Raw genomic sequence first — 26,075 nt, 5'->3', positions numbered from 1 at the left:
GCTGAGACGAGTGCAAGTGCCAACTTCTCGAGAGGTAGGTATCGTGTTTGTTCGGGTAGGAGCGTCTTGCTGGTAAAGTAAATCGGCATGTCGTCGGTGCCTTCTTGCCAAATAAGACCTGAACTAATGGCATGAGCCGAGACTGCAAGGTATAAGTATAGAGTTTTGAATTCCTTTGGTTTCACCATTAGTGGAGCCGAGCTCAGGTAGCCCTTTAGCTCAGCTAACGCTGTGTCGCACTCAGGGGTCCATTTGAAGCTGCGACGGCTTTTGCCCTTCAATGCATGGAAAAAGGCATGGCATTTGTCTGAGGGTTTGCTGATGAAGCGGTTCAGAGGCGCTGCCATTCCTGTAAGCCTTTGTACTTCTTTGATTGTTCTTGGTGGCCACAAGTCTGCAACGGCCTTGATTTGGTTGGGGTCGGCTTCGATACTGCGCCTTGTGACCAAATGCCCAAGAAATTTTCCAACACTAACGCTGAATGCACACTTCTCTGGGTTCATGCGGAGCTTGTGGAGTTTGAGAATTTTGAAAACTTTCGCTAATTCTTGGAGGTGGTTGTATTCTTTCTAGCTTTTGACGACGAGGTTGTCAATATAGGCTTCCACGGTGTGGCCAATCTGTTTGTGGAGCATTTTGAAGATGGCACGGTTGAAAGTGGCACCTGAGTTTTTGAGCCCGAACGGCATCACTCGATAACAGAAGATGCCGTATGGGGTGATAAGGGCCATCTTTTCCATATCTTCTGGGTCCATGGCTATCTGGTGACAGCCACGGTAAGCGTCTAGGAGGCTTAGCCAAGCATGGCCTGCCTTCGCGTCCACCAGTTGATCTATCTTGGGAAGCAGAAACCAATCTTTCGGATAGGCATCGTTAAGATTGGTGTAATCAACGCAAACTCACCATTTGCTATTCTTCTTCTTGACGACAACTATGTTTGACAACCACGTTGGGTATTATACTTCTTGTATTGCATTAGCCTCCAGCAGGCGGTTGACTTCATCTACGACGGCTTCGGCGTGCCCGGGAGTCGAGCGTCGGGCCTTCTAGATGATTGGTTTGGAATCCTTTTTGATGTTGAAGGAATGACAAATGAAATTAGGATAATAAGGATCGACCCTTGGCATTTTATTAGGGGTCCATGCAAAAACTTCCATATTGTCTTTGAGGAATTGGAACATTTCTTTGCACTCGGCGTCATTGAGGGAAGAGCCAAGTAAAAAGAAACGAGAGCCATCCTCATTGATTGGCATTGAGATAAGGTCTTCAACTGCTTTATCTTCGGCCTTCTCACCGATGTCTTTTATGACGGCCATGTCTGGGACTTCGACCCATTGTACCTGCTTCGCTTTGGAGGAGTTGTGAACAGCTGAGACGTAGCATTTTTTGGAAGCGACTTGATTGCCAAGTAAATCTTCTTGCCTTCCGTTCGCCCCAATAAAGTGGACGACCTGGTGGTAAATGGAAATGACGGCCTGTATGCCGTGAAGCCAGGTTCGGCCAAGTATAGCGTTATATGGGCTTGGCACATTGACAACGATGAACTCAATGCTCAAAATTTTCGAGCCAACGACGTCTGGAAGGAAGATCTGGCAGAGCGGCCAGACTGGAGCTCCATTAAATCTGATGAGGGGGACTTCGGCTTGCTGTAATGTTGATTCTGGTAGATCGAGCTTTTTGAAAAGGTCATAGTACATGATCTCTGCCGAGCTTCCTTGATCGATGAGAACGCACTTGACATCGTGGATGCCAATTTGGACGGTAACCACAAGGGCGTCAGAGTGAGGGGTTTGCACCATTTCGAGGTCACTTTCGGTAAAGGTGATTGTCCATTTTGGCACATCCTGCAGGCGTGGCTGCTTTGAACCAGGTACTACCGTGAGTACCTGCTTTGAGGTGGAGGCACGATTGAGGTCGGCTTGAAGGTTGGTTTCGGACTCCTTGGTCACTGGGCCGTGGATGACATGTATCGTTGGTCATGGCTCGTTGGGGTTTGGATTGTTGGTAGGTTGACGGATGGGTGTTTTGGCTCGATCGATGTACTAGTCAAGGTGGCCTTGAGCCGTTAGGCGTTCCAAGAGTGCCTTATAAACCAATACTTAGAAGAAACTACACAAGAGAACAATCGAAAAAGCCCCAGTCAGGATGGCCGAACACAAGGTCCTGTTAAATCACCAATCCTTTCTTTAGCAGCGCGAAGCTCACTATTTTGAAAAACTTTTGTGGGATTGTTCTCAAGCGTATTAAAATCTAAGTATAGACCAATATTGATTCGATCCCCAGTAGAGTTGCCACTGTGGGCAGCGTGCCTAGAAAAAAAGGGGCGGATCGATGAGCGCGCTTTCTTTTGGCAAACGAGCGCTCAATTCAGAGTCGCCACTTGGGTTTGAAGGTCCGACACCTAAGGAACCAAACTTGAAACGCTCGCTACGTTGTTTGATTTGAAAAAGGTGAAGGCACCAGTCCGTCATAACCATATCTGGGTTCGGGAGCAGCTAGGTTACGAGAGGGGAAGGGTTTTAAGGCACCCCTCTCGCCCAATCCGGAGATCGGTCTTTACTTAGGCATTTGCGAAAAATATTTGCGATTCTGTTTGATTAATCAATTTTTTAGCCAATTAGGGCGGGGGAACAATTAAAGGGGATTTAAAGCTGTAACATGTTTGCAGGATGTGATAGAATAGCATGGATGACAGTTTGTATAGGATGAGAACAGACTCCTGTGGGAGTTTAAACAAACTGGGAGGCCCTTGTTTTGAAATGACGCGCGCATGAAGAAACTAGCATGCACTGAACAAGTCACTGCATGTTGTTTACTCCTGCGCGTGCAACTCCAAGACACGCGCACGCCGGTGAGCTCAAACCCACAGCTTTTATTCTCAAACTCTCTGGGCTCTGGAAGGACCAGTGTACACCCAGGACAAACCACGCAGTTATAAGCAACATAATATACAGTTTAAAGGCTGTAAAGACCTACAAATTAATAAAACACCCCATAAACAGTGTGGGGACAAAATAATGGCCTAAGGCCGAGCTACCCGTGCAAGGCCACTCATTGGTCGGAGACAGTCTGGTGCGCGAGGATGCGCTCTGACGCGCGATGGTGCGCTCCAGCGCGCGATGGTTTGAGCTTTTTAACCAGTGTGTGGTTTACATATTTCTGGGTTTGGGACATGTCCAGAATGATCCAAGGGGTACTTCAAAACAGCAGAAACACAAATTAACTACAAACAAACTAGCAGTTTCTAACAAAGGAAAGCGGTAAACTGGTTTTTAACATGCTTAACAGTGATCTATATATAAATAAATACACAAAAATAGCAAGAAACCAATCCCCATGCGGTCCATCGCGCGATAAAGTGAGAGTGTCGCGCCCGTATATGGGACCGTCGCGCGCTGGTTCTTGCCTCTACGGTTTTTGAAACCTTGCCAGCTTTAGGACCAGGACTGGTATTGATTACCAGCCTTGGCCCTGCCAGCCCCCCTCAGGGATCAGAACAGAGAGCAGAACAAAGGTAAACTATACCTTTGATTTTTGAGTTTGAATGATGTTTGAGCTTGGAGGTTGAAAATAGGATTTGAAGTGTTTATTTGAGTGGTTGATGCAAAGAACAAGGTAGCTTGTTGCTTGGTTGAGGTGTGAGAATGGTGGTGGGATGGTGTAACCTTTTGAAATTCTTGAACACTTTAAATGGATGAACAAATGTGGTATTTATAGGGAGAGAGGGAGGTGAATCTGGTTGGTGCAAGGAGAGGAGCTCAGCCAGTTCACGAGACTGGCTGAGGTTTGCTTGGTGGTTAAGCTTACCAGCTGATAAAGGTGATGGGGATATCTTGGACCATCGCGCGATGGAGTCAGTCTGGTGCACGATGGTGCGCCTTGGCGCGCGATGGTCAACGGTCAAGCTTTGACTGTTGACCACCACCTGGCAGTTTGACCATCGCGTGATGGTTTCAGTTCGTCGCGCGATGGTGCGCCCCGGCGCGGGATAGTTGCGCCCTGGTGCGAGATGGTTGCGCCCTGGCGCGGGTGTACCACCTACTCACGCGTTGGTCAACGATCAAGCATTGACCATTGACCAACACTTGTCAAGTTGATCTACGCACGCGGGCTCTCAACCAACGCGTACCAAAAGGGTTTTTGGCTCTTTTGAAGTGGCTTAGGCTAGGTTAGGTTCAAAGGCTTTGCAAACACTCAAAACTCAAACACCCTATCATTCCCGGGGTGTTCTTGATCCATTTCATCATTGGGGAATCAAAAACCGTAAGTAAACTAATCTGGAAGCCCAGATTGGGGTCTCTACACTTGCCCTAATTAGAAGGGCAAAAGGGCATGCATCGGGAAATATGTAAAAGGGTACGTAGCAGTCATGACCGCAGCTTATACTATTGACTGCAGCGAAATAGCACCCTAACAGGCGGTGGAAGACCTTCTGTCTCTGCCTGAAGACAATATCGAAATGTCGAAACCTGTAAATTATTTATTTACGGTATCCCCAATTCTCGATTCGTTGGTTCTTCGATTTTAACAATGCTTTGAATTCAATTTTCAAAACTGACCATTTTTGTTTTTGGGAGCATTTGTAGGTTGAAAATGTCTAATGCTGTAGCTCAATAGTGGAATCGATTTCTCTTGGTGGCAGTAATCCTAGAAATTCCTCAGGAAACACGTCCTCGTACTCGCAGACAATGTGCGGAAGACCCAACAGCATACAATCTGTTTCTTCGAACTTGAGGCTCGCTAACCATCCAAAGAGCTCATTATGCCAGCTCGTTTTGTGCGGATTAGGTGCAAAAGGGTCTTGCCTACCCCCCTTAAATGAGTAAGACCTCACTTGCGGAAATGATTTTTCGCTTCTCGATCTTATCACTTTCGATAATAGTGCGATGGGCTAATAGCCGACCCTTGACGTCAAGGTCAATTGTTTTTGTGACATAAGAATCTCAAGCCAAAGGCCTAAGACTCCTTCTACTATGATCTATCCATCTTTAGGGATGAGGGGTGTACGGAACTTGAGGTTGGAGTGTAGGTGTTGTCGTGACGGTAATCGCTCATATGAGTTGCACATCCTAGTTGATACTCCGTATTGCATTGGGGTTTGAGTTGGCATTGATTTTGGGATTCACGTAATCATTGTTGTCGACGTAGGCTACGTTGTCATTGGCATCAGGGCTACGTGTATTGTCCTTGTTGGTGGGGTCGACAAAATGACCGTAGAGAATGACATCATTGACCTTTTGTGCCAATCTTGTAATTAACGACTGCTCCACAAAGCTAGGTTTAGGGTCTTGAGGGTTTCTAAATACCTGTTGTCTCTTGTGGAAACAAATCAGCTGCAATCAACTATAGAATTTGCTACAATGAAAGTGTGTTGTTATATTTCTGGCTTCTCGTACATATGTTTTCTCTTTTGTTATTGAAACTATGCTGGTCGGATCACTACTACAACCACTTCACCATTGATGTACTGAGATTCAGATCTGTAGAAGTACTCTAAACATTCCATGATTTCAATCAAGGGGCTAAGGTACGTGTATTATCAACTCTACATTTTACTGACAATGCAAAGCGCATTTTTCATTTCAAACGTATACTCATTGTCGCAGAGCATTTGTTTCGTCTTTAAAAAAGTAGCCCATTGTGACAAAATGAGGCAAGTTATTAAGCTATTTACTGATGGTACATTAGGAGACCACTTAACAAAACCATGAGATTAATTGGCTCATTTGTTGTGTAGTTGATTCTTGTAATCTAATCTCTGATTAAGATAACAAAACCAATCAAAACCAAAAGTTGAATCGGGAAATTAGTGTGTCCCTTCATTTATTGGTTGATTAATTTGGATTACTGGAATCTAGCTACCTCCCAATTTCAAAGTCAAGAGGTCCTCTTGCACGATATCGTAGTTGGTTCAGACGTAATTTTATTTGACTCGCTTTCGTTTGGTTTACTTCATCTATACTACTAATTTTTTTCCCCCATTTGCAATTAGGAAAATGATAAAAACATCTACTGGGTTATTGTTAAGGTTGAGAAATTGTTTTGAAATGTGTGAACAATGTATAGAAGTGTGTAAAAATGTATGTTGAAAGTGTAAAAAGTTTATTAGGATATGTGTTTTCTTGTCATTTTCTTTAGCTTATTGACAGCCTACATAGAACCCTTGCAATTATCGAACTTGTATCTTCTCAATGTCATCCCAGTAATTTGGTTCGTTAAAAAAAACAAACTATGGGTACATCATTCGGTGTATACTAAATATACACTTGGTTGTGTGAGACCTACCTCGAGGTTCCACAATCAAAACTATCAACTTTCTTTCAAAATATTTTTTGAAGGTTTTTTTTATAAAAAAATTAGCTTATTCGAAGATCGTAAAGGGTTTCATCAATTCGTTGAATTTTTCATCTTTGAAATCGCAGGGATCAGATTTTCATTAATATATCCGACTAAACTAATTTTTTTTACACCAAATGGGTGGACCCGACGGACTCTTCCTATGAGTAAGTCTTCCCAAGCAATCTAGGGTAAAATACTTTGCACATCCAACTGCCCCTTAAGTGAGTAAATATTGGCAGTCAAATCCTAAAAGCAAGTCTTCCCAAGCAATCTAGGGTAAAATACTTTGCACATCCAATTGCCCCATAAGTGAGACTTCTTGGTTCATACATATATGTGTTGTAGAAAAGCCCGGGTTGTCTTCGTTCCAAAACATAGAAAATTAATTTTTGTGTTCGCATGAAAAACAATCTTGCCACAGACTCCGACCAAGGTGCACCGATGGTGCATTGACCGTGATTCAGGGCCTGTTCCGGGTTTCGCACGGATAATTTGAGTCGTTCGATAATTTTGTAAAGAAAATCCAAGTGGTCCCGTTAAAAATCAGCTCATTCTGATATGTGTAGGTACTTGACCATTCTTCTAATTTTTCATTAGATTTACAGGATCCTCGGATTTTTTTTAGAAAATTATTCAACGACTTGGATTATCGTGTGAAACCCACGATGGACTCCGTGTGCCGGTACGTGCACAATCGGTCCTACTTTGGTCGGTGTCCATAGCTTTTCCGCATGAGAAAATAAGGGGAGATTTCATTTTTCTCCTTGGTGTATGCTCTTTTTCCCACTTTGCACCATGCATGGACTAACAATATTTTCACTTGGACCCTAAAGCTTAGTAAATGTTTTCAATACCCCACCATCAGGCAACGGCCGCCATTAATTTGAAGACAATTGTCGGCGTCACGTGTTGACGCGCTTGAATCCCGACCGATATTTCATAGGAACCTCATCAGATACCCAAAAGTATACTGTCAATACTTTTTTTTTGGGAGAAAATTAAGAAAATAGAAAAATATGAAAAATATAAGAGATAAGAGGGGAAAGGGCGAAGGTGGAGAGCGAGAAGGAATATATCAAGCAACAAAGAAGCCTCCAACCAGACGTCAATGGATTGATTCTTCAAATGATGACCTACGATTCCCTAATACAATTAGGAGTCATTCGGAATAAGCCAAATGTCTTATTTTTTTGTTTTTATTAAAATTTAATTTTTTTCCGCGTTGGCTTATTTTGGTCTTTATTTAAAAAATTTAGGTTTCAATCATAATTTTGTATGTTTTAGATACATCTCGTCATGATGAAGCAATAATCCACAAAAAATTGACGAAAAATTAACAAATGTGAAAAAAATTTGAATAAGAAAAAAGAAAACCATTTGGCTTATTAGGTCGAATGACCCCTTAATATGTTAAGCTTCGGGTATTTGAAAACCGATTCTACCACCAAGAGCTTCACCACCACTGCAATAGTAAGAGGGACAACTCTAAGACTAGTCACCCAGCTTCAGAATTTTATGATATAATAAGTATAAAAAAAAATATGTCTATTACTCCGACCCCCATCGAATAAAAATCCTGATTTCGCCACTGGATAGAACTTGCCACAAGAGGGCATGCACCATTCAAATGATGTGGTCAAGACTTGTTCTTAGAAAATTCAATGGATTAGCTCTAAATACCCGTAAATATTTGATTATATAGTACTTCTTTTGTGAACAATTAGGATATTGCGAGGTTGTGCAATTTTAAGAATTTTTAATAAATATTATTATAGCAAAAGGGGGCACAATGAAACATTTGCGATCAAAGTGGCTCTAACTAGGCAATTACCGTCAACTTACTGACAGCAGTCTTTCAGGTGGCGGGATATTAAAAAATTGTTTACTATGTTTCAGGACCAAATTTATTTATTTGCTTTTTTGAACCAAAGGACCAAAGTGAAAAGGTTTTAATTTTGAGTGGACAGACTAAAGTTTACTCAAAAATAAAAATCTAGGAGACATACGTCAATTCTATCTCACTGGCGAATTACGTGGGGTTCATTACTAAAGGGCGCTGCAATTCGCAGCCCTCTATTTACTCCTATAGCCCGTTAAAAATTTCTAATTATACTAGACAGTTAGTTACCGAAATTGAGATATATTTTCAGCATCCAATTACCGAAATATAATATTTTTTTCAACAGATGTTTACCGAAAATGCATGTTCGGCAGTTGTTTACCGAAAGTTGAACATATTTTCGACATGTAGTTACCGAAATATAATCTTGTTTTCAACAGCAATTTACCAAAATGTTATTTATGATTTTCAACAACCATTTACCGAAATGTAGTGGGCTACGGGAGAAAATAAAGGGCTGCGAATAGCGGCACCCTTACTAAATGGAGCGATACGGCCATGTTAGAATAGTGAGAGTAATTAGACTTATTGAGTAACCACGTATTGCTTCGTGATCACTCCAGAAACACATGTCTAAATGGGATACATACACTAGACGCGGGTTCCGCAATATGGGATCCATGCACTTAGTCATGGATTCCTTTCGAATGTTTGATTCTTTTGTTATCCGGAGCATCAGATGTTCCTGAGCTATTGAATAATTAGTCTGACTTAATAGACCAGAGAATTGAAAACATTAACTTCCTCTACCAACCACAAGTTTTTTTTTAAGCGAGGTGGGGCATATATATAGCACTCAAAATACTTGTCCAAAATTTTGGCAAACCAGAGTCTGTACAAAGTCTAAAAGGCCAAACCACGTTTTTGTCTTACTAATTTAAATAAGCAAAAACATGAAACATTTTCTGCTAATCAGTAGATCATATGAACCATGGTCCTTCCCCTCATTCTCCTCTCCTTCTTCACCTCTCCCTCCCTCTTCACCGAATTCACCGCCGCGCTCGACGTGCTATCTCCGCACCAGACACTTGCGGACGCTGCCGGCGGAATGCTGGTTTCCGCGGATGAATCCTTCGAGTTAGGCTTCTTCTCTCCACCCAACTCTGGAAACCGTTACGTCGGAATATGGTTCAAGCAAGTCTCACTACAAACGCCCATTTGGGTAGCAAACAAAGACAACCCAGTAACAGATACGTCTGGTGTCCTCACAATAAGCCCCACTGGCAACATAATCATCACTTCCAACCAAACAAATCTCATTTGGTCCTCAAACTCAACAATGTTATCAGCCAGTCCTGTTTTGCAACTCCTAGACATTGGAAACCTTGTTGTGGTCAATAGCAATACAGGGAGTTATTTATGGCAAAGCTTCGATCACCCGTGCGATACGTTAGTACCCGGTATGAAACTGGGATGGGATATTTCCAAAAACCAAGAGTGGTACTTAACGTCGGGGAATAGTTTGCAAGAACCATCCACAGGCGATTATACGTACAGGGTGGACCCTCGGGGCCTCCCCCAACTAGTACTTCGCCGAGGATCAACGATCTCTTACCGAAGTGGACCATGGGACGGTGTTCGCTTCGGTGGAAGTCCTCCACTAACTCCAATGAAAGAGAACACCGTCTTCAGTCCTAATTTCGTATACAACACAACTTTTGTCTACTACTCGTTTGTTAACATTGAGGATACTATCATTTCAAGGTTTGTGGTGAACCAAACAGGATTACTTGAGCACCTCGCATGGAAACAGGGGAGCGGCGAGTGGGTAGATATAGCAACACTGCAAGCGGATTCATGTGATACGTATGATCTTTGTGGACCTTATGCGATTTGCAACATAAACGAAATACGAATTTGTCATTGCATGGATGGGTTTGTACCAAAAGTTCCAGTGGAGTGGAATAGGTTGGATTGGTCAGGTGGGTGTGTGGCAAAGACAGAGTTGAATTGTACGGTGGCCGCGGGGTTTAGGAGGTTTTCCAGGCTGAAATTGCCGGACACGTCCTACTTTTTGGTGAATAGGACAGAGATAAGTCGGGTGGATTGCGAAGAGGCTTGTTTGAAGAATTGTTCTTGTTTGGGATTTGCTCAAACTGATATTAGTGGGTGTGTGGTTTGGTCTGGGGAGTTGCTTGATATGAGAGAGTATCATGAAGGCGGACAGGATTTGTACGTTCGGCTGGCTGCTTCTGAGCTCAGTAAGTTCTTCACAATGAGCAGTATTACGGACACAGATGTTTGAACGCAAATTCCGACACACAGATTTATCTAGATCTGTTTGATGCACGTGGGTCCCACACGATGCACTTGGTAACCAAACTTAGGCCACATATGCATCTTGATTATGTTTGAACATACATATGTGTCTTGAGTATTTTTCCTTCACAATTTAGCATTGCAAAAGATTTGATCATCTCTTTGAATAAAGCTAGTAATGCCATTGTTTCAGAATTGAAGTCCACAGGCATGGAACATGATTTAACAATCAACTTTATCTCAGAATATATTTGCTAACTTAGCATTCAAAGTATTTGATCACCCTTCGGCATATCAGTTGTCCTTCGATGGAAGGGCCTAAATCAGCAAAGGGAAAATGTACAGGCATTCCAAACAGAAAACACTCAAGACACATATATTATGTACAGGCATATCTTCTGATCTTGCTTTTCATTTTTGTTGTGTTGGGTACTTAAAAGGCTCCAATAAGACCACACCAAGGGCGTTGATCCCATCAGTAACGGTCATTTCAGGGGTTCTTGCACTGGGTTTAATCAGCTGGTGTGTAATTATTAAGAAGCGGAGGCGAATTACTGCTCAAAGGAGAGGTGATATATTATGTGTTCTCTAAGACTCTAATCTATTTTCTATTCAAAAATGAACTATCCCAAAAGTGTTTTCCTAGTCACTAAAGTAGTGGGATGCACACCATATAGCTCAACAAGTTGTATAAGTAAAATTCGGTGTTTTTTTTTCAAGTAATTTTCCTTTTCAATAGAGAAAATTAATGGAGTTTACTCAGTTGACCAAATAAGATTGATATGGAGTCACAAGTCACTACAAATTCTTCAGTTATGTTAAATTGATTTTCAGGCCCTTGAAAGTAGTATGTCATTGATGTCTTTGGCCTACCTTAGCTACTGATAACACCAATCTTTGCACCATAAATTCTCTGAATATCTGTTGGACTTTACAAGTAAAACTAATATTCATGAAGTAATTTTACAAGTAAAACTCTTGCTTCCTTGAAAGTAAGTTGAAACAAACAGAGAGCCTAAATGATGGATCTTTTCTTATTCTCTTCTTATATATCTATTTATCTTGTTCTTCACCAGAGGATATCCTGTTTGGGTTGCTATTGCCCTTATTTATATGCTTGAAATATTTCAGCTCAGAGACTGGAGACTGGAAGCCAACAGGTCCAAGAAAACAACAGAAATACTGCAGAGGAGGACCTAGAACTACCTTTATTTGATTTGGCCACCATTTCAAGAGCCACTGATAATTTCTCCTATGAAAATAAGATTGGAGAAGGTGGATTTGGTCCCGTTTATAAGGTAATTGCAAATGTTTTAAAAGTCATATAAAGGGAATGCTCAGTTGTCATTCAGTTTAGCTAAGAAGTACGAAAATGTCAACCCGGCCAGGCCTCACACAATCTTATCTGATTTGTAAATGATTTCCTCTGGTCAAAACAAACTAGGAACACAATAAGGACATGTTAAGACATTAAAAATGCTCTTATTAATTTGGGGAAGGGTCAAAATTATTACATACGTACATTTTGAACATTTATTTATCGAGTGTTGATGTAATGTTATTCGTTCAAACATTATTTTTGTTTTCTCCATGGATTTATAACACGTGTACACAACGTGTCTGTTTCCTAGTTTTGAGAAGGTTCTGCTTGCATGTCGAGGTCATGTCGTGTCTATATTTGTATGAATCCTTCTGAGGCTAATGTAAGGGTTCATGATAAAACACAGGGTCAACTCTCAAGTGGACAACAAGTAGCGGTGAAGAGACTCGCCAAGACTTCGGGGCAAGGCATCAAAGAGTTCAAGAATGAGGTTATCTTCATTGTGAAGCTACAACATCGGAATCTGGTCAAGCTATTGGGATGTTGCATTCATGAAGAAGAACGGATGTTGATATATGAGTACATGCAAAAAAGAAGTTTAGAGTTACACATATTCAGTTAGCCCCTCAACCTTTGAAATCTTTTCTCATAGTTTGCTTGATGTATGCTGATGGGGCCACCCGCCCAAGGCGTGATGGTTTAAGGCCCCAAAAAATGGTAGATTTTTAGGGCCCTAAAATATATAGTAGTCCTAAGTAGTATATACCTTAAAAAAAACCCGTCCAAAGATAAAATAATGGCCCAACATGCATCCAATTAGAGAAAGACCCAAAATAATAGGAGGCATACTTGTAAACCAGAGAACTAAAGGGTCCATTTTTATCAGAAAAATTCATCTTACTAATTGGAATCAAGTTTTCCATAGTATAGATCATTGACAAGGAGGTTTTTGGTTTGCTCGGAAAAACAAAATTATTAATTATTATTTTTTTGATCGGCAAAATAAAATTTTATTAGAGACTCGATAAATGGTACGTCAAGAAGGAGAGGGAGAGCATCATAGAACAATCATGTGCAAGCCACAATCCTGGGGGAGAAGAGAAGACCAACCAAGAGTTGGTACAAAACAAAAGAAAGAGGAACCAAAATAAAACTATTCACTCCAATAAATCCAGGCTGTCAAATCTTGTGCCGTCTAATTCCATCCAAGTGGCTCCTAAAGTCTTCAATTGAATAGGAATTCAGGTTGTATTTTCCTTTAACCCACAAAGCCACCCTGAGCTTGATTAAGTCCACAACTTCATTGACATTAGGTTGTTTGTCTTTGAAAACTAGATCATTTCTAGTATTCTAGATTGTCTAAAGTACAACATATAGGGTGGTGTTCCAATAGATTTCCTCAAGATTTTGAAAAGAATTGGAGAACCAAAATCAATCAAATCAGGAAGCATAGAAGGGCAAACCCAAGTTACCTGCCACCAAGAGAGAATGGCAGACCAAATATGCAAGGCAAGTGAACATTGGAGAAAGAGGTGAAGAGGGGTCTCAAGAGATAGAGTACGAATTGAGCAGGAACCAGCATTCAAAGGTATAATGTTTCTTCTTACCAAAACAGATCTAGTAGCAATCCTTTCCTCAATAGCTAGCCAAACAAAAGCATCAATCTTGGCAGGTCCAAGGTTTTTCCAAACAGAATTGAGGCAGTCATTAACTTGGAAAACTTGTTTCTCCCAAGTTGAGTAAGCTGAACATACAGAGTAGAGGCCAGAGGAGCTCCATTTCCAGTGAGGGCAATCTTTTCTAGAGGGATCAATGGGAAACCTATTCAATTTTGATTGCAAAGAATCAAGTTGGTTTTCCTCCCAAGGATGGAGCCTTCTTGTAAATGTAAGAGGCCATTTATTAGAGGTAGAAGATGGGGAGCATTCTAAGACCAAAGCTTCCTTTTGGATAGAGATGAGGTAAAGTCTGGGATGTAGTAGTTCTAAGTAGTATATAACTTAAAAAAAAAAAACTCCTCCAAAGATAAAATAAAGGTCCAACATGCATCCAATCAAAGCAAGGCCCAAAAATAATCGGAGGCATACTTGGAAACTAGAGAACTAAAGTGTCCACTTTTATCAGAAAAATTCATCTTGCTAATTGGAATCAAGTTTTCCACAGTATAGATCATTGACAAGGAGGTTTTTGGTTTGCTCGGCAAAACGAAATTATTAATCGTTGAAAGTAATTTACACAAAATATTAGTAGAAAATAAGTATAACAGCTTGTCCCATTATATTTACTCATGTCGTTTTGTGCCTGTACTTTTTTTGTGCCTGCGCTTTTTCCGTGCTCTTGTTGTGCTTGTGCCATGTGTTTAAAAACAACACACAACCCACACCCACGTACTGATGGGCGACACACTTTCTTGACTGACTTGATTGATTAACATGGTTTGGAAAGAATGCATTCACCAACATATAGAGAGAAAGGGTTTAGAGAAAGAGGATTTGTTTCAGTAGTTACCCCAACCAAATGCCTTAATCTCGCTTCATTGGAATCTAATTTCCTTCTCTCTTTTTTTAGGCGTACACGTGTAGTAGGAGTGCTCAACATAAAAAATATAATTTATCCCTTTCGTAGCACAAGAGTTTTCAAGTTGGAAGCCATTAAAAATTTGTGCATGAACGGTGCCAATACATCAAGTGATAGATCAATATTTGTCCCGAATGCGGTTGGGGTTTTTTCATATTGATCAGTACTAGATCTTTTGTTTTGGGAAAAGTGATTAGTTTATTTTATACTTGTCTTAGAAATTCGTAAAAGGTCTCCATCATTTTTTATTATTGCTTTAGGCCTTCAAAAACTCAGGGTTGACCTGTATGGTGAAGTCGCTAACTTACTCTAAACTACCTCAGATCAAACAAGAGGTAGATCACTGGATTGGCAAAAACGCTTTGACATTATAGTTGGGATTGCTCGAGGACTTCTCTATCTCCATCGTGATTCAAGATTGAGAATAATTCATAGGGATCTGAAAGCTAGCAACATTTTGTTGGACGACGACATGAATCCTAAAATTTCAGACTTTGGATTGGCGAGAATGTTTGGAGATGATCAGTCTGAAGAAAATACAAATAGGGTTCTTGGAACTTAGTAAGTATATCTCATTTATCTCTCCCCTTCATTATTCTTATCCATAGTTCATTTCATTTGATATCGCTTTTATTTTGTTGTATGAAGTGGATATATGTCTCCAGAATATGCCATAAACGGGCTCTTCTCTGTGAAATCTGATGTTTTTAGCTTCGGTGTATTGGTTTTGGAGATTGTGAGTGGAAAGAAGAACAGAGAATTTTACCATCCCGATCATGACCTCAACCTTTTGGGACATGTGAGTACAATTCTTCTTTTCCTATGAGAGAACAATTTTCATTATGTTTGAGAATAATTTTATGAATTGCTATTTTCGTTAGGCATGGAAACTATGGAACGAAGGAAAACCCATGAATCTAGTAGATGCTTTGATGGAGAGTCCGATTCCCACACCAGAAGTTGTAAAATGTATCCAAATGGCCCTTTTGTGTGTGCAAGATCGTCCTGAAGACAGACCGCCAATGTCAGCTGTTTTGCTAATCTTAGATAGTGAAAATGCAATCCTTCCACCTCCTAAACAACCTAGGTTTTACACGGAAAGGTTTACTCTGGAGATGGATTTTTTGTCAACTGGTATATGTCCTCTCGCTTCAAATGAAGTAACAATGTCAGTACTTCATGGTAGATAGATGGGATTGTTGTCCTAAAACCCTGTAAAGAAACTTTTACAAAAATTATATTGTTCTTCAGTAGTGTCAGTTTTGCTCTACCAAACTCCCAAATTTGTTATTATTTTCATTATGTTCTCATCCCACACAACAGTTGGCGAATGTGTAATGGTATCGAAAAGCCAAAGAACCACTATCGATACGTTACATAGCAGCTGGTGTTGAAATCTATGTCTTACCTTCCGGTTTGGCTCTAAGTCAGCAGCTTAAACTCAACGATATGCTAAATCAATGAACACAAATCTATTTGAGGGCGAAAAAGTGTTCTATAGTTACTAAAATTTGAGGGTGAGTTTCCAAAAAAAGCCACTCGGCTTTTTGGGCTCTTTTTGTTGTCTTTTTCCAAAATTTGTTTTTCTTTGCTAGTTTTACGTCAATTTTTTTTGTGAATTAGTGATTCCTCTCGAGCAAAGGAATATGAATCAGACAAATAAAAGTTATGACTCTTACCACTTTTTTTTTTTGTTTGTAAAAATCCAAGAAAATGTTTTTTCTTGGATATTTGCAAAAAAAATTAGGTAAAAGTAATAATTTTTTATTTTTTGATTTCTCTCGTCGAGAAGAACTAATAATTCATAAAAACTTGGTGCAAAACTAACAAATGTGCAGAATACTTGAATAAGGACAAAATAAGAGGCAAAGTTGTTTTTTTTATATATTTATTTTTATATAACTCTTACATTGAATAGAGTTGTACAAGCTGCCTCCTATGGTCTTAATATTGTAGTACTACGACTTCACCTCATGTGGTGATTCCTCGTATGACACGAAATGGAATTCATCGCGGTCTTATTTCACGATTTGAACCATTCATCTCATAGGTTTTGATGTGTTTAACATTTATGTAAAAAACCAAGTTCACCAAAGTTTGGTAAAAGCTCGGTCACATCATATTTGTGTGAAGAGAAATAAACGCTGAAGAATCTTAGTCCTATTTGTCTTTGTGACAAATATAATTTGTTCATCGAATACCAGAGTCCAATGAAATTAGTTTTTCGCATCGACCTTAAATGCACCGAAACTTACAAAATGAACCGTTTGAATCATCAAATAGACCCGCGATCAGTCCCACATTTTGTATCAAATTAGGAACCGAGGAAGCATCACATAAGAAATCTTGATTTGAATGTCCGTTGTAACATTTGCAGAAAGTAGTGGCTGGTGCCCTTCTTTATGCGAAAAATGAACAGCACCAAAATCGGACAATGCCAAACAAGAAAGCAAAATCAAAATTTATTCAAATTTAAGACGAGGACTCATGTCTGGCACAAGAAACACAGGTCATACCCCTGTTTTGGTTTAGTATTTTTTCTTTACGAATGTTGCTCCGGATTAATGTGTGCAACCTAACAAGGATACGTTTTGGTTTAGCATTTTTTCTCAGCATATCCTTGTTAAGAAGTGTACCTTAATAAGAATACGTTTCTCGAAAACGAAAAATGCAAAAGATCGAAGACTTTGGCGCGGGCACTTGTTCCTAGTTACTACTATTCAAGAAGAAAATTGTTTCCTAACATCCACATCAACATTCACCGTCAATTCTTGCCCTAATTAGAAGGGCAAAAGGGCATGGGGAAATATGTAAAAGGGTACGTAGCAGTCATGACTGCAGCTTATACTATTGACTACGAAATAGAACCCTAACAGGCGGTGGAAGACCTTTTGTCTCTGCTTGAAGACAATATCAAAATGTCGAAACCTGTAAATTATTTATTTACGGTATCTCCAATTCTCTATTCGTTGGATCTTGGATGTTAATTATGCTTTGAATTCAATTTTCAAAACTGATCATTTTGTTTTTGGGAGCATTTGTTGGTTGAAAATGTCTAATGCTGTAGCTCGATGGTGAAATCGATTTCTCTTGGTGGCGGTAATCCTAGCAATTCCTCAGGAAATACGTCCTCGTCCTCGTAGACAATGTGAGGAAGATCCAACTCCATACGATCTGTTTCTTCCAACTTGAGGCTCGCTAACCATCCAAAGAGCTCATTATGCCTCCTCGTTTTGAGCGCATTAGGTGCAGAAGGGTCTTGCCTACCCCCCTTAATTGAGTAAGATCTCACTTGCAGAAAATGATCACTTTCGATAATAGTGCGATGGGCCAATAGCCGACCTTTGACGTCAAGGTCAATTGTTTTTGAGACCTAAGAATCACAAGTCAAACGTAGGCCTAAGACTCCTTCTACTATGATCTATCCATCTTTAGGGACGAGGGGTGTACGGAACTTGAGGTTGGAGTGTAGGTGTTGTCGTGGCGGTAATCGCTCATATGAGTTGCACATCTTAGTTGATACTCCGTATTGCGTTAAGGTTTGAGTTGGCATTGATTTTGGGATTCACATAATCATTGTTGTTGACGTAGGCTGTGTTGTTGTTGGCATCAGGGCTACGCGTATTGTCCTTGTTGGTGGGGTCAACAAAATGACCGTAAAGAATGACATCGTTGACCTTTTGTGCCAATTTTTTAACGACTGCTCTACAAAATTAGGTTTAGGATCTTGAGGATTTCTAAATACCTATTGTTTCTTGTGGAAACAAATCAGTTTCAATCAACTATAGAATTTGCTACAATGAAAGTGTGTTGTTATATTTCTATCTTTTTGTTGTACATATGTTTTCTCTATTGTTATTGAAACTCTGCTGGTCGGATCACTACTACAAACCACTTCACCATTGACGTATAAAGATTCAGATCCGTAAAAGCACTCTAAACATTCCATGATTTCAATCAAGGAGCTAAGGTACGTGTATTATCAACTCTACATTTTACCGATAATGCATATCGCATTTTTCATTTCAAACGTATACTCATTGTCGCAGAGTATTTGTTTCGTCTTTAAAGAAGTAGCCCGTTGTGACAAAATGAGGCAAGTTATTAAGCTATTTACTGATGGTACATTAGGACCACTTAACAAAACCATGAGATTAATTGGCTCATTATTGTGTAGTTGATTCTTGTAATCTAATCTCTGATTAAGATAACAAAACCAGTCAAAACCAAAAGTTGAATCGGGATATTAGTGTGTCCCTTCATTTATTGGTTGATTAATTCGGATTACTGGAATCTAGCTACCTCCCAATTTCAAAGTCAAGAGGTCCTCTTTACTTGCACGATATCGTAGTTGGTTCAGACATGATTTTATTTGAGTCGCTTTCGTTTGGTTTACTTCATCTATACTACTAATTTTTTTTCCTCCATTTGCAATTAGGAAAATGGTAAAAACATCTATTGGGTTATTGTTCAGGTTGATAAATTGTATTGAAATGTGTAAACAATGTATAGAAGTGTGTAAAAATATATGTTGAAAGTGAAAATTTATTAGGATGTGTTTTCTTGTCATTTTCTTTAGCTTATTGACAGCCTACATAGAACCCTTGCAATTATCGAACCTATGGGTACATCATTCGATGTATACTAAATATACACTTGGTTGTGTGAGACCTACCTCGAGGTTCCACAATCAAAGCTATCAAATTTCTTTCAAAATATTTTTTGAAGGTTTTTTTTTTTTTTATAAAAAAATTAGCTTATTCGAAGATTGTAAAGGGTTTCATCAATTCGTTGAATTTTTCATCTTTGAAATTGCAGGAATCAGATTTTCATTAATATATCCGACTGAACTAATTTTTTTTTACACCAAATGGTTGGACCAGACGGACTCGATCTTCCTATGAGTAAATATTGGCCGTCAAATCCTAAAAGCAAGTCTTCCCAAGCAATCTAGGGTAAAAAACTTTGCACATCCAATTGCCCCATAAGTGAGACTTCTTGGTTCATACATATATGTGTTGTAGAAAAGCCCGGGTTGCCTTCGTTCCAAAACATAGAAAACTAGTGTTAGCCTGTGCCTACGGCACTACGCATCCCGGTTGGAAGGGGATGGCAGTTGTGTGATTTAGGTGAAAACCCTAGGCACTTAACCGGGAAGTGGGAGGATGCACTACAGCCTTTGGATCAAATGAATCTAAGCCGTTCTAACAACTTGTCCCCACACCCTTCTGTTTTATAATAGAGATTAATTTTTGTGTTCGCATGAAAAACAATCTTGCCACAGACACCGACCAAGGTGCACCGATGGTGCATTGACCGTCACGTAGGGCCTGTTCCGGGTTTTGCACAGATAATTTAAGTCATTCGATAATTTTGTAAAGAAAATCTAAGTGGGCCCGTTAAAAATCAGCTCAATTTGATATGTGTAGGTGCTTGACCAATCTTCCAATTTTTCATTAGATTTACAGGATCCTCGGATTTTTTATAGAAAACTATTAAGCAACTTGGATTATCCGTGCGAAACCCACGATGGACCCCGTGTGCCGGTACGTGCACAATCGGCCCCACTTTGGTCGGTGTCCATAGCTTTTCCGCATGAAAAAATAAGGGAAGATTTCATTTTTCTCCTTGGTGTATGCTCTTTTTCCCACTATTAGGTCATGTTAGATTAATGAGAGTAATTAGACTTATTGAGTAACCACGTATTGCTTCGAGATCACTCTAGAAACACATGTCTACATGCGATACATACATTTAGACGTGGGTTCCGCAACATGGAATCCATGCACTTAGTCATAGATTTCTTTCGAATGTTTGATTCTATTGTGATCCGGAGCATCAGGTGCTCCCGAGCTACTGAATAATTAGTCTGACTGAATAGACCAGAGCATAGAAAACATTAACTTCCTCTACTTGTCCAAAATAATTAGTCTTTTTTTAAGCGAGGTGGGGCATATATATAGCACTCAAAATACTTGTCCAAAATTTTTGCAAACCAGAGTCTGTACAAAGTCTAAAAGTCCAAACCACGTTTTTGTCTTACTAATTTAAATAAGCAAAAACATGAAACATTTTCTGCTAATCAGTAGATCATATGAACCATGGTCCTTCCCCTCATTCTACTCTCCCTCTTCACCTCTCTCTCCCTCTTCACCGAATTCACCGCCGCGCTCGACGTGCTATCTCCGCACCAGACACTTGCGGACGCTGCCGGCGGAGCGCTGGTTTCCGCGGATGAATCCTTCGAGTTAGGCTTCTTCTCTCCACCCAACTCTGGAAACCGTTACGTCGGAATATGGTTCAAGCAAGTCTCACTACAAACGCCCATTTGGGTAGCAAACAAAGACAACCCAGTAACAGATACGTCTGGTGTCCTCACAATAAGCCCCACTGGCAACATAATCATCACTTCCAACCAAACAAATCTCATTTGGTCCTCAAACTCAACAATGTTATCAGCCAGTCCTGTTTTGCAACTCCTAGACATTGGAAACCTTGTTGTGGTCAATAGCAATACAGGGAGTTATTTATGGCAAAGCTTCGATCACCCGTGCGATACGTTAGTACCCGGCATGAAACTGGGATGGGATATTTCCAAAAACCAAGAGTGGTACTTAACGTCGTGGAATAGTTTGCAAGATCCATCCAAGGGCGATTATACGTACAGGGTTGACCCCCGGGGTCTCCCCCAACTAGTACTTCGCCAAGGATCAACGATCGCTTACCGAAGTGGACCATGGGACGGGGTTCGCTTCGGTGGAAGTCTTCCACTAACTCCAATGATAGAGAACACTGTCTTCAGTCCTAATTTCGTATACAACACAACTTTTGTCTACTACTCGTTTGTTAACATTGATGATACTATCATTTCAAGGTTTGTGGTGAACCAAACAGGATTAATTGAGCACCTCACATGGAACCAGGGTAGCGGCGAGTGGGTAGATATAGCAACACTGCAAGCGGATTCATGTGATACGTATGATCTTTGTGGACCTTATGCGATTTGCAACATAAACGAAATACCAATTTGTCATTGCATGGATGGGTTTGTACCAAAAGTTCCAGTGGAGTGGAATAGGTTGGATTGGTCAGGTGGGTGTGTGGCAAAGACAGAGTTGAATTGTACGGTGGCCGCGGGGTTTAGGAGGTTTTCCAGGCTGAAATTGCCGGACACGTCCTACTTTTTGGGGAATAGGACAGAGATAAGTCGGGTGGATTGCGAAGAGGCTTGTTTGAAGAATTGTTCTTGTTTGGGTTTTGCTCAAACTGATATTAGTGGGTGTGTGGTTTGGTCTGGGGAGTTGCTTGATATGAGAGAATATCATGAAGGCGGACAGGATTTGTACGTTCGGCTGGCTGCTTTTGAGCTCGGTAAGTTCTTCACAATGAGCAGTGTTACAGACACAGATGTTTGAACGCAAATTCCGACACACAGATTTATCCAGATCTGTTTGATGCACGTGGGTCCCACACGATGCACTTGGTATCCAAACTTAGGCCACATATGCATCTTGATTGTGTTTGAACATACATCTGTTGTCTTTGAGTATTTTTCCTTCACAATTTAGCATTACAAAAGATTTGATCATCCCTTTGAATAAAGCTAGTAATGCCATTGTTTCAGAATTGAAGTCCACAGGCTTGGAACTTGATTTAAGAATCAACTTCATCTCAAAATAGATTTTGCTAAGTTAGTATTCAAAGTATTTGATCACCCTTCGGCATATCAGTTGTCCTTCGACGGAAGGGCCTAAATCAGCAAAGGGAAAATGTACAGGCATTCCAAACAGAAAACACTCTGCATCCACAGCATATCTTCTGATCTTTCTCAATAAATAACTTTATAACCTCGTGACTTCCGTAGATGCTGATATTTCTCTTTGCTTTTCATTTTTGTTGTGTTGGGTACTTAAAAGGCTCCAATAAGACCACACCAAGGGCGTTGATCCCATCAGTAACGGTCATTTCAGTGGTTCTTGCACTGGGTTTAATCAGCTGGTGTGTAATTATTAAGAAGCGGAGGCGAATTACTGCTCAAAGGAGAGGTGATATATTATGTGTTCTCTAAGACTCTAATCTATTTTCTATTAAAAAATGAACCATCCCAAAAGTGTTTTCCTAGTCACTGAAGTAGTGGCATGCACAGCATATAGCTCAACAATTTGTATAAGTAAAATTCAGTGTTTTTTTTCAAGGAATTTTCCTTATCACTAGAGAAAATTAATGGAGTTTACTCGGTTGACCAAATAAGATTGATATGGTGTCCCAAATCACTACAATAGTGATAACGCCAATCTTTGCATCATAATTTTCTGAATATCTGTCGGATTTTACTATATGATGTTCAGCCAAACAATGGAAAAATAATATTCATGAAGTAGTTTTACAAGTATAACTCTTACTTCCTTGAAAGTAAGTTGAAACAAACAGAGAGCCTAAATGATGGAGCTTTTCCTATTCTCTTTTGATATATCTATTTATCTTGTTCTTCACCAGAGGATATCCTGTTTGGGTCGCTATTGCCCTTATTTATATGCTTGAAATATTTCAGCTCAGAGACTGGAGACTGCAAGCCAACAGGTCCAAGAAAACACCCGAAGTACTGCAGAGGAGGACCTAGAACTACCTTTATTTGATTTGGCCACCATTTCAACAGCCACTAATAATTTCTCCTATGAAAATAAGATCGGGGAAGGTGGATTTGGTCCCGTTTATAAGGTAATTGCAAACGTTTTCAAAAGTCATATAAAGGGAATGCTCAGTTGTCATTCATTTTAGCTTAGAAGTACGAAAATGTCAACCCGGCCTGGCCTCACACAATCTTATCCGATTTGTAAAATAATTTCCTCTAGTCAAACAAACTAGGAACACAATAAGGACTTGTTAGGACATTAAAAATGCTCATATTAATTTGGGGTAGGGTCAAAATTACATACGTACATTTTGAACATTTATTTAGTGAGTGTTGATGTAATGTTATTCGTTGAAACATTCTTTTTGTTTTCTCCGTGGATTTATAACACGTGTATGCAACGTGTCTGTTTCCTAGTTTTAAAAAGGTTCTTCTTGCATGTCCAGGTTGTGTCGTGTCGTGTCTATATTCGTATGAATCCTTCTGTGGCTAATGTAAGAATTCATGATAAAGCACAGGGTCAACTCTTAAGTGGACAAGAAGTAGCGGTGAAGAGACTAGCCAAGACTTCAAGGCAAGGTGTCAAAGAGTTCAAGAATGAGTTTATCTTCATTGCGAAGCTACAACATCGGAATCTGGTCAGGCTGTTGGGATGTTGCATTCATGAAGAAGAACGGATGTTGATATATGAGTACATGCAAAAAAGAAGTTTAGAGTTACACATATTCAGTTAGCCCCTCAACCTTTGAAATCTTTTCTCATAGTTTGCTTGATTTATGCTATTGGGGCCGGCCTTTGGCTAAAGCCCAATCAAGATGCCATGGTTTTAGGCCCCCAAAAATGGCAGATTTTTAGGGCCCTAAAATATGTAGTAGTTCTAAGTAGTATATACCTTAAAAAAAAAACCCGTCCAAAGATAAAATAATGGCCCAACATGCAACCAATCAAAGCAAGGCCCAAAAACAATCGGAGGCATACTTGTAAACTAGAGAACTACTAAAGGGTCCATTTTTATCAGAAAAATTCATCTTACTAATTGGAATCAAGTTTTCCATAGTATAGATCATTGACAAGGAGGTTTTTGGTTTGCTCAGCAAAACGAAATTATTAATCGTTTTTTTGAATGGCAATATAAAATTTTATTAGAGACTCGATAAAGGGTACATCGAGAAGGAGAGGGAGAGCATCTGTGGTGGGCATGGCTCGGCGAAGCGACCCGAGCGATGGCCGCGTCACGTTGATGACTAGTTAAACCTGTGGACTTAAGGGTTGGATGGACCGGCGGTGCACAGTGTTCAATATGCCTCTGCCGGACCTGTCTTGTCGGGCCAATTCATTTTCCAAGGAAAGAACCATGGACCTGGGTACGGGTTCGTTGGTTATATCTTTCTGCCTGCAAGACCAATTGGTAACTCTACAGAAGCCCAAACGTTGATTACAGCCGGGCTATATCAATCGGCAGAACCGTTAACCATCGAGCCACCCCTACTCCCTGACTTGGAGAGGAAGTCAGGTAGAGTCGGGTAGGTGTGGCAGGTGGCGTGACATCGTTTTCCCTATTGAACGAACGAAGTTTGAAGCTCGTGACAAACCTTTGATTGCGGGTCTGATTTAGTGGAACAAGTGGGAACCAATCACCGAGCGCAAGGTGTATACGCGTGGGTTGGGCTCCAACTTACCTTTGCCTATAAAAGAAGTATTCCACCTTCAGAATAAGGTAATTGATCCTCTCTCTGAAACCCTAAACACATCCTAAAAAGCTTCTCTTCCCTCTTTCTTACTTGACCGTCGGAGTGCCTTTCCCGAACTCCCCACGTTCCGAGTTTTGCACTAACGCGAGTGCTAAGTGTGCAGGTCTCAACCATGCTCAAGATACACCAACCTAGCTATCATTCAAGAGGGTTGAACTGGAGAAAGCACTGGGCCACAATTGGCGACTCTGCTGGGGAACAAACTTCTAACTCAGATCTTGTGGTGAACCCTTTCTCCTCGCACCCTTTCTCCCTTTCTCCTTATCTCCTTGTTCAAAGATGACTGGCGCGGATGGACGACTTTTCGATCTCGCGCACTTCGTTCTAAACCCCCAAGCTCTCTAAGCCTCCCCAACAACCAAGCAAGTACGGGCGGATTTAGGGCTTATGGGCGCCCCTACCGGGGGACCCAATGGCTCCGTTATGGTAGGGTCAACTATCACTGGGACGAGTAACCTTATTGCAGGAGCGTCTTTGTTTCACATTAATGGGATCAACCGCATGGTGGGCAGCTTTAACCCTATTCCACCTCCTCCGCTAGAGCTCCCGATGAGTATGGCAGAGGAGTTACTGTGATTAAGGACGCAGGTACAAGAGCTCCGAGTGCACTAGAGGGTCCTTCCTGTCTCTAGGTCTAGGGAGCGGCGCTAAAGGAGGAATGCGGTCCACCAGTCCCAAACGGTCGACACTGCTAATGCCTCCGCCTTTACAAGGCTCGGCCCACTGTCGCCTAGACGCAAATGGACGCATTCATCTGGAGTCTAGACACTAAACAGCTTCTCGTAACAAACCATCCAGCGATGGCTGCACTTGCCGAACACTACTACCTGAGACAAGCACCATGGTCTTGAGCGCTTGGACGAGGGGATCTGAGGATGGGCGAACATCGACCGAGGTGGCTTGTCGGATCGGCGACAGGAGGAATGTTGTAGAAAATTCCCATGACAACCATCTCACTAGGTCTCATGACCACCAGGATGATCGTTACGCAGCTAGGTCTAGGGACCGACAGAATGAAACCGCAGGAAAGAAGTGGGAACTCATACCCAACAGCGTTCACTGGGGCACTTCGCACGTCATTCCCGACAACACTTGCCGAGGAACTTTGCGGCACTGTCCCAGGCGCACAAGGAGGATAGCCAAGAGCTGCTCCCTGAGGAAAGGTGCGAAGTCAGTAGCGGCGGTGGAGCCTTAACTGTGGTGAACACGCGGATTGGTGAGAGAACCACCTACTGGGTGGCACAATAGCACATGGTCTCCCCACCAAGGAAGAAAGATATAAAGGCAAAGTCAGGG

General features: G+C 40.9%; 3 protein-coding genes across 5 annotated transcripts in view; all 3 read left to right on the top strand.

Annotated features, from left to right (window-relative positions):
• LOC131313104 (receptor-like serine/threonine-protein kinase SD1-7) overlaps positions 1–26,075 on the top strand; it is a 62,557-nt gene that overhangs the window by 23,874 nt on the left and 12,608 nt on the right. Inside the window, exons 1-4 of one of the 3 annotated variants that reach the window (XM_058341218.1) lie at positions 20,410–21,767; positions 22,313–22,441; positions 22,948–23,114; positions 23,547–23,757. In XM_058341218.1, the coding sequence (XP_058197201.1) occupies positions 20,498–21,767; positions 22,313–22,441; positions 22,948–23,114; positions 23,547–23,757 (1,777 nt within the window). In that variant the 5' untranslated portion in view covers positions 20,410–20,497. Of the gene's footprint in view, positions 1–20,409; positions 21,768–22,312; positions 22,442–22,947; positions 23,115–23,546; positions 23,758–26,075 lie in introns of those variants that run through there. The other 2 variants (XM_058341219.1, XM_058341220.1) reach the window with 2 other exon arrangements.
• On the top strand, positions 9,098–10,529 carry LOC131313109 (G-type lectin S-receptor-like serine/threonine-protein kinase At4g27290). Its single transcript, XM_058341238.1, has one exon. The coding sequence runs from the start codon at positions 9,171–9,173 to the stop codon at positions 10,482–10,484; it is 1,314 nt and encodes a 437-aa protein (XP_058197221.1). The 5' UTR covers positions 9,098–9,170; the 3' UTR covers positions 10,485–10,529.
• LOC131313110 (receptor-like serine/threonine-protein kinase SD1-6) lies at positions 11,445–15,661 on the top strand. The gene is made up of 5 exons (XM_058341239.1): positions 11,445–11,796; positions 12,226–12,436; positions 14,720–14,957; positions 15,045–15,195; positions 15,278–15,661. The coding sequence occupies exons 2-5, from the start codon at positions 12,385–12,387 to the stop codon at positions 15,584–15,586; spliced, it is 750 nt and encodes a 249-aa protein (XP_058197222.1). The 5' UTR covers positions 11,445–11,796; positions 12,226–12,384; the 3' UTR covers positions 15,587–15,661.

The sequence above is a fragment of the Rhododendron vialii genome, chromosome 13a (assembly GCF_030253575.1).
Source record: "Rhododendron vialii isolate Sample 1 chromosome 13a, ASM3025357v1".
Classification (NCBI taxonomy): Eukaryota; Viridiplantae; Streptophyta; class Magnoliopsida; order Ericales; family Ericaceae; genus Rhododendron; species Rhododendron vialii.
Note: the sequence above shows the minus strand (reverse complement) of the source record. Positions and strands in the feature narration are given on the sequence as shown.

What these genes read in the sequence shown, in the direction of transcription:
- LOC131313109 (XM_058341238.1), top strand. Translation starts at nt 9,171, where the DNA reads ATGGTCCTTCCCCTCATTCTCCTCTCCTTCTTCACCTCTCCCTCCCTC.
- LOC131313110 (XM_058341239.1), top strand. Translation starts at nt 12,385, where the DNA reads ATGTTGATATATGAGTACATGCAAAAAAGAAGTTTAGAGTTACACATA. An exon ending in TTTAGAGTTACACATATTCA is followed by an intron (nt 12,437 to 14,719) that starts GTTAGCCCCTCA and finishes AAACTACCTCAG; the next exon opens with ATCAAACAAGAGGTAGATCA. An exon ending in ACCTCAACCTTTTGGGACAT is followed by an intron (nt 15,196 to 15,277) that starts GTGAGTACAATT and finishes TATTTTCGTTAG; the next exon opens with GCATGGAAACTATGGAACGA.